General features: G+C 38.9%; 1 protein-coding gene and 1 long non-coding RNA gene across 2 annotated transcripts; both read left to right on the top strand.

Annotated features, from left to right (window-relative positions):
• Positions 1–3,427: 3,427 nt before the first annotated feature.
• Positions 3,428–6,313, top strand: LOC122778218. The gene is made up of 5 exons (XR_006361419.1): positions 3,428–3,770; positions 5,187–5,333; positions 5,446–5,528; positions 5,699–5,765; positions 5,839–6,313. It is a non-coding gene; the product is annotated as an uncharacterized LOC122778218 (long non-coding RNA).
• Positions 6,314–6,326: 13 nt separating this feature from the next.
• Positions 6,327–8,376, top strand: LOC122778217. The gene is made up of 4 exons (XM_044039851.1): positions 6,327–6,885; positions 7,079–7,234; positions 7,359–7,451; positions 7,647–8,376. The coding sequence occupies exons 1-4, from the start codon at positions 6,541–6,543 to the stop codon at positions 7,923–7,925; spliced, it is 873 nt and encodes a 290-aa protein (XP_043895786.1). The 5' UTR covers positions 6,327–6,540; the 3' UTR covers positions 7,926–8,376.
• Positions 8,377–8,674: the final 298 nt, after the last annotated feature.

Here is an 8,674-nt window from a genome sequence, read left to right as displayed (position 1 = left end):
TTTTGTCTGTTAAACAATCTGTGTTAAATATTTGAATTTGAATTGTTTGTTTGTTTGGTAAAATAGTTTAAGGTTAAAGTTAACTCTCAGCTCCTCACATCACTGCTTTTTCCTCACATTTCTAAAAAATTAAGGTTAAACTATTTTCATTTGGCAGAAATTAAAGATACACTATAGACAAAAGTATATGGTCACATTCAGTACACTGAAGTATTGAATTCAGCAGTTTCAAGGGCAGTTTCAATCTTAACGCTTCAGCATACCTGAACATTTTGGACAATACTTTACACGAACTTTGTGGCAAGAGTTTGAGGAAGGCCTTTTTCTATTCCAGCATGATTGAGCCCAAGTGCACAAAGCAAGAACTAGAAAGACATGGTTTGATGTTGAGTTTGGTGTGGAAGAAGTTGACTGAGCTCATCACACAGAGCTCATCGAGTAATGACTTAATAAATGCTCTACACAATGAATGGGCACAAATTCCCACAGAAACACTTCAAAATCATGAGGAAAGTCTTTCCAGATGTGTGGAAGCTGTTTAGCTGTAAAGTTCTGTATGTGTATATTACATTACATTACATTACATTACATTGTACATGTAATGTGTATATGAGTATGTCATTACAGGCCCTGGTGTTGGTCTATCTATCTATCTATCTATCTATCTATCTATCTATCTATCTATACACATAGGTGTATTATGTATTATTAAATTGTATAGGAATACTTCACTGATTTTCATTTAGCTTTGTTTGAATAGCGGTAGTATTTTTGAATAATTGTGTTTCCCCTGAGTTGTGAAATACCTCCCTTCTTTGTTTCGTGACATGCATTGGCATGTCTTGGTCCGAGGCTTGAAACCACAACATAGGAGACCCACCCGTAGGGGGCAGGACCTTATTCCCAGAATGTAAACAGTGTCCGCCATCTTTGAAAGCCTATGGCTGTGCCTTGCAGTTGTCATTCATCTACATGAGCCAAAAATATAGTTTCTGCCTTTCTCAGCCAAGAAAGCACCCATTTCAAATATTATTTCACAGTTCTACTACATCGATGACCCAGTTTTAATAAACATTAATCTTTCCAATGTTGAATTAATCCTTTACGTGTTTGATCTCAAGCTCCGGCAGCAATGGGTGGCAGCCTCCATTGATGATCCTGCAGATTTCCTGGTCTCTCCCTGCTTTGGTGTCCGAGAGCAAAACACCTCCAACGAGCTGGAGTTCTATATCTTCAATGTAACAGACGAAGAAGAAAAATGGCAACAAAGAAACATCTACAAGTAGCCTTCTGGGAAATTAACACATAAGACATTTCATATCCAACACAATCTGTGTCATATTGTCAATTTCTGATGTTTATTCATGATACGCATTCCCTGTGGTTCAGTTCACACCAGGAGGGAAAAGTTCAGTGATTTCAATTTTAAGCCAAGGAATTGTTCAAGAAAGATAATTAATTCTTGGAGAGTGTTTTAATCTACCAAGATTATTATGAAATGATTAAGTCAGTTCAAGTATACATATTATTTTAACATGAGGAGAATAGTAACTGTGTTTGATATTACTTTTTTATTTATAAAACATACAGTTTCTATGTGTCTGTATTCTCACCAGAGACAAACACAAAACTAGTTTGGCAGATAAAACAGCAAATTTCCTGAGCTTTGACCTGGCTCCATCTGATACATATAAATGCATTATCTTGCCTGAATCCTATTCAAAGCACACACTTTCCGAAGCAGCCGTGGTCTGTATGCATTTACCTGAATCTTGTATTTTGAAGTGCAACCAGTGATTCCTTAGAGAAATCCTGTCTGTTCAACCATTGCTCTGCCCCCTGACTGAGGCTGAATATTATCTGGGGAGAGGACAACATGTATGCCTACTGGAGATTTTTTCTAAGTCTTTCACCAACTCAACTGCACCTCGTCTGGGGCATTATGAGAAGCAGCCAGGTGGCCCTGAGGGAACCAGCTTCAACAAAGCCCTGAATTAATAACTTCACCCTCTGTGCTCCATCTATCCATCCCTAAGCTGCTTTTTTCTGATGCTCTGCACCTCATTTCAGAGCTGTAAGGGGGAGACAGCACTCTCCTTTCTCTGGTGCAGCGTCGGTGGTGTGAGCTGCCTTCTTGATTACTCCAAAGATGCACTTGCTCTTAACCTCTTTTACTGTACTCTCAACATCTGTCAGAGATTTTGAAGTTAACTGTGCAATCATGTATGCGATGAGGTCTGTCTTACAGCAGGCTCTGCAGTCTGCAGCTGCATTCATGTGTGAAGCCAGATATGAATTCTTCAGGGACAGCAAACCTTGGTGCTGTCTCTGTGATAACATGGACTCTCTGTTGTTGTATGAATGCAGGGTTGCCTGCTGTCACACCCCTTTACATTTCATGTCAAAGTCAAGGTGTCTCATAGGGACAGGTCATTTACAAGCAGTCCCACATGCTACTTTAAAGGTTCTGTATAGGTCAAATGCCCTTCCTGACACAACTGTCCCATTTATGCGGCTTGGGACTCACATTAGAAGTAGACTGGATGTGGGGAGGCATCACCTAATTACTTTACATTATATAACATTACAGAGCTAGGTGCACTAATGTAGTTCCTGAATACACAGAATATAGTGTATAATAAAGTATGGGGCTGCTGATGGTGGAGCAGGGCCGTCAAACTTGCTGAAAAAGTGGTTGAGCTGGTTTGGTTTTGCTCTCTCTTCATCCCAGACCTCCTTCAGGTTGTTTTGCTGCAGTTTCTGCTCTTCCTTCCTTCTGTATTCCTCCTTTGCCTTCCTCAGTCTGGCTTTCAGTTCCCACACTATGTGCCTCAGCTTTGTCTGGTCCTCCTCTTTAAAAGCCCTCTTTTTTCAGTTGAGGAGGTCCTTGACATCACTGCTAACCCAGGGCTTGTGATTTGGATAGCAGCCTACAGTTTTTGTGAGGACAACAACGTCCTTACAGAAGTTCAGATAGTCAGTTGTGCAGTGTGTAACCCCTTCAATGTCCTGCAGCACACTCCAATCAGTCACATCGAAGCAGTCCCTCAGAGCTGCCTCAGCCTCAGGAAAGCATTTCCTGCAGGAGCGTGTGGTGGATGAGTGGTTTGGACTTTGGTTGCAGGAAGACCAGGTTGTGATTTGGCAGTCAGATTATGCAAACACTTCCGGCGGATTCTTCTTCGTTGGTGTTCAGCAGCTTCATATCAGCAGGACTGATATGGAATCGGAAACTTAGTCCCGGTTCCAATCGATACCCGATACTCGATACCCAACCCTAATAATGACGTATAAACAGGTGAGTATAGCGTTAGTAGAAAAGGGGCTTAAGCCTCTTCAACCCGCTGAATAAAATAAGCCATTGTCACACATTATACCAGTAATCAATGACTGAATGAATGCCATTTGGTGACTATACACTCTAAAAACTAAGTCAGGGGACCTTTAGTCATTACTTAAATATATATATTGTTGTGAAGTAAAAAATCAACTTCTGAGATACTGTTAGACTTTTTACTTTTAATTATTATTTTATTGAGTTTGGATGACACACAAATTATGCATATTCGTTCAATATACTATCATGACTTGTCAGAGTTTAAAATTTTAAATTAATCAACAAGTCATTTAATTTTAAGTTCTGTTAATGTAAAATACAATTTGATGACGCGTAACGGCCCACAGTTTCCCTCTCCTGCATGCGCGCACGGGCATGTTCAAGGCGAGACGAGTGACCACAGCTGAAACTCATCAAAGCGTCGTGGTGAATGGTAAGTAATTTTATGTTAATTACACATATTTGCATTCTATTGGTGATAGCCTGCTGTAACTGAATACCGAAACCTAAGTCCTTTCTCTTGAAGTAACTCGGGAGTAATAGGTGGCCAGATAGCAACGGAAACGTATTGGCAAGCTAACTTAATATGGGATTACCTATTAGCCACTGCTCCGGTTAGCATGTACGCTAGCTACGTTTATAAACTACAAGTATACACCTCATTTACTTTCACTGGCTGACTAACAAACTAGCGCACAAATAGGTTGTGTGTGCGAGTTATCTTTCGTAGTTCTTCTCATCTGAATCATAGTCTAATCACGTCTAGCTTACGTTAGCTGGACGTTACCGGAGTCCGTTAGCATTAGGCTAACTAGTTCCGGTAATACTCACTGCTTTCTAAGAGGCTAGGCCACCATTTTGGCTTGTTGATTCGATTTTTTTCCGTTTTATTTTTTTGGAGTTCCATTTTTTACCTTTTACTCGTATTTTACCACAAAAGTGTGTGTTTTTAATGTTTATAATTATAATGTAACGTTACAAAAAAATTCAATAAAAATGATACCAGGCACATGGTGTTCCATATACTGTATATTGTGTATTGTTTATAAGCCCATATGTTAAATAATTAAAAACGAGACTTTGTTCACTTTATTAAAAAAAAAAAACCTATATATTTGGCAGATGTAAAGCATTCATATGTATGTTTTTGTGTTAGTCTATTTTTATTGTTTTTTTTTAAATTATTAGTTTAACAGCTCAGGGATGTTTAAGGAGCAACCTATTTATGCACTTTCTGAAGATTTTGCACTGTGAATTTGCACTGTCAGTTCTGTTTTGAGTAAGTGTTGGAAATGAATGATTTTTTAATCCAATTTATCAATTAATTAAAGAAATAATCGACAGATTAATTAATAATTAAAACAATTGTTAGTTGCAGCCCTAAAGTACACAGTCTAATTTCTATTAAAATTATGCCTTTGTTGTATTAGAAATGACAGTAATGGTAATATAGTTCATTTAAATGTTTTGACAGGGAAATATATTAAAAGAGTGTTACATGTATGTTTAAAAGATAAATGTATTACAATTTAAAAAGGGTGGTAAAAAGATAAATGCTGATTGGAAAGCTGTTTAAAAATATACATAATTCCTAATAAAAGCAAGTAATTTAATTTGTATTATTTAAAATACAGATTGTGAATTCATGAGGTGTAATTGTTTTGTTTGCACTAAAATATCCATACTCCCTGAAATGTTCTTGTTATAATTTATCTTACTTACCAGCATTACATGGCTTGCTTTAAGATTGGCCCCTGTCACAAAAAACACACTTGGCCTCTGGTGGGCCACCCTGCCACTGGGCATTACAAATTTCAAATAATTTTACCTAATTTATCTCCCTACTCAGGTCTTCAGTCACTTTGCCGTGTGCCTTGCAAGGACAAAAAACTCTTCATCTTCTCCAGGTATCCTGGTTTCGTGGACCAAGGGGTTCAATTTGAGACGTGGTCAGCCTCTCAGGACAAACGAGATATCACCTTCTCCTTCCCCTGAGGTGAGGAGCAGTCTGAGCCAATCTATAATTAATGGTGATGACATAGGTGTAACTTAAGTCAATGCATTGAAGAATCACAAGTCAAATTGAAAATACTATTGTGTGTGTGCAGGCATTTCTGCCTGCTGTCGTTGAACGAGGGGTTCAATTTAAAACGTGATCAACCTCCTGAAAAAAGCCTTGAAGAAGTACAGGGTAAGACAGAAACATCCAATATGGATTGGCCTTGCAAAATGTGTACAAATGTCTTACATCTTTGGTGGAACAAGCATTATGACTCTTAAGCGCAGCATTTATGTTCCATAGATGGTGCCCATATTTTGTGGAGATTATCAGATGAAATGATACAAACTCTCATATTGCAGTCTTCCCACAGTGCAGTGTTCAGACTTGGCATATACAGTGATGTGTTCCTGATTTCCATACCTGGAGGTAAAATATAATATGCACTTAACATTATTCACCATTTACTTGTTACTAAAAATTACTGCAACATGTGAAACAGTTTGTGTACAGGTGCCAGATGCCACAACCGGCTCAACTCCGAGTGATCATTGCAGATCATGATGTCCGTAAAGTTGTACTACCATCTGGAATCCCTGAGACATTGGATGACCTTCACTCAGTCATTCGTGATACATTTTCCATTGCCAAAGACTTCAGTCTTCACTACAAAGATGTGGATTTTGATGAGTTTTTCACCCTTTTATCTACAACTGACCTCAAGGATAAGGACACAATCAAGGTTGTGTTTCTCCCAAACCAGGAGCCTCCAATCATTTTAACCTTAACTGATGTGACCAACATGAATAATCAGCCTTGTGAGGAGCCCGATGTTGACGACACCGCATCTGTGTCAACCGATGACACACTAATTCTCTCATCTGAAGATAGTCCAGGCCACCGTTCCCAGCGCTGGCCCGCTCAGTTTTCAATTCCCAGCTTTTCTGGCTTAACAGAGATCCAAATTCAGTCAGGAAATGAGCACTTCAATAAATATGGGACTCTTCTCACTACCAAAGATTTAATTCCGCTACTCCCAGACATCCTTGGAAAACTAGCGGAGGCTATTTATGAGTACACTGCTTATCCATCTAGTCTGCAGATCAGTGAGGTTGCAGAGGCCCTCACTCAAAAGCATCCCTGCCTCAAAGAACCAGGCTCATTTAATGGGTCCTATGGATGGGCGCAGCGCCTAAAATATAAGATGAACAATTTCAGAAGCAAACTACGAGGTCTCGGCTGCCCTGAAGTTGAAGTGAACTCACTCAAGAGAAAACAAACACATGACCAGTATCCGGCAAAGAATCTGAAAAAACCAAAGAAGGCGGAGGTGAACTACCTACCCCCTCATGCTCAAGGTGAAACTACTGCAAGTTTGGAAAAAGAGAGAGTGGAGCTCCTAAGTGAAATGATGAAAAGGGACAACTCCAAGGTGGTAGCTCAGAAAATGGCCAAGACATTCAGCCTTCGTCGGGAGGAAATAGTGAAAGAGGCCCCTGCAATCAGTGAATGCATGAAGCGCTGGCCTGCGCTTTTTAGTGAAGCACAGGTGAGATTATAAAATGTTTATTAAACCAATATTTTTGTACTGTGGAATGATACAATGTGGATATAATTTATAAAATAAATAAATAATGCTATAAAAATGTAAAAATTCAGAAATAACCTTTTTCATTTCCAAAATGTACTTTCTGCATTTATTTATACTTGTGTCACATCCTTCATACTGGTGTGCCCTGTAGATAAGTGAAGAATTCAAGAGGATAACAACAGTTAACCTACAATCGACCTTTCTGGCCAAGCTTGACCAGTGCACCCCGAAATTGATGGCCTTGACCCAATCAAAAGGAGGAGCTGCAGGCCTGAAGATAAGGAACATTAAGGACATGCTTCTTGAGGTAAAATGATTTACTTTATTATGAATAGACCTTTATTTTAAATGTATGTTTCTGCCTCACTGTTTCATGTTAATTCTTGCATCTAACTTTATTGAACACCTGATCTATTTTTTCCATGAATCAGGACAACACAGTTGAAAGGCAGAGAGAAATTGCCATTCGCTGCCTCATGGTCTATCTTGGAGAGAAGGAGGAGGACCTTTTCAAACAGTACCGGGTAAGTAATTGAGTACGCTTTGAATTTTTTCTCTGTAGCCTTTCCATGTGGAGATATATCTGTTTCAATCCTGTGCACCAGCTTCCTGTGGGCTAGGCATTGAAGTACATACCTGCATTCCCGTATGCATGACACACTGATGAGCTTGAGCCATGTATTTTATACATCCTAACACCTTTTAATTTCTTCTGTAAGGATGTAGAGGAGCTTGACGCAGACCTTGCGATGCAAGTGATGAAGATTGCCATCATCGGTGATGGGTGTGCAACCATCGTAGTCGAGGGAACCAAGATCCTGCAGGGGATTGATGTCGCCAGATCCTGTGCTTTGCTGATGGGAGTAATCTATGCTCTTAACCTAAGGTACCCCAAGCAGTTGAAATTTACCTTTGAGGCATTCCAGAAGCTATGTCTTGAGCTTGATGGACAAAAAGCCAGCTCTAAAGTAATGAATCTCAAGTATGGTATTTTTTAGCGTGAGGAAAAAGCTCACATCTCACGCGTGCGTGCGCACGCACACACACACACACACACATCCATCCTTGTTCTTTTGTTTCTTTGATTGGATGAATATCTACTGAGTGAAGGTATCAGCTTAGAAAAGGATGACCTCTGTTCTCTGAGGGTGTTTGTCTTTGTTGAACTTTATATGCAGTGCCTCCTTTTGCTGGAGTTAGGAGTTTGAGCAGTCTGATGTGATCAGAGATGATAATGTTGAAATTAGTGCTTTTAATGTACAGCCATCTGTCTTTTTTTTGTATAATTTTCATGTGTACAAGTCAAATGATGGTGATTCATGCACAGGGTTTTAGTTGGTTTTATAACAATGTTCCTCCTCATAAAGCATCTGAGGGCATGGTGCTGTTTGCACTTTAAAGGATTTAGTGCTACTGTGAATTTTAATAAATGTTTCTAGTTAATTTGAATACTAATGTCTGAATTTCTGTCTGCATTGTCACAAAACCATCCAATCCAAGGTTGGAGTTTTGAGCAACTTGGCCTACTGGGAAACACTTAACTTAAATAATTCATGTTGACAATTTTTAAGTCCATGTTACTTAGAAATGGATTTTATTGTGGTCTAAAAGCTAGTTCACTATACTTAAAACATTATGTTGGATCAACTTAAATACTTGCGTTCATATTGACAATTTTTAAGTTCTTGTTACTTAGAAATGCATTTTATTGTGGTCTAAAAGCTAATTCACTATACTTAAAATATTA

Source organism: Solea senegalensis, linkage group LG12 (assembly GCF_019176455.1).
Source record: "Solea senegalensis isolate Sse05_10M linkage group LG12, IFAPA_SoseM_1, whole genome shotgun sequence".
Lineage (NCBI taxonomy): Eukaryota > Metazoa > Chordata > Actinopteri > Pleuronectiformes > Soleidae > Solea > Solea senegalensis.
Note: the sequence above shows the minus strand (reverse complement) of the source record. Positions and strands in the feature narration are given on the sequence as shown.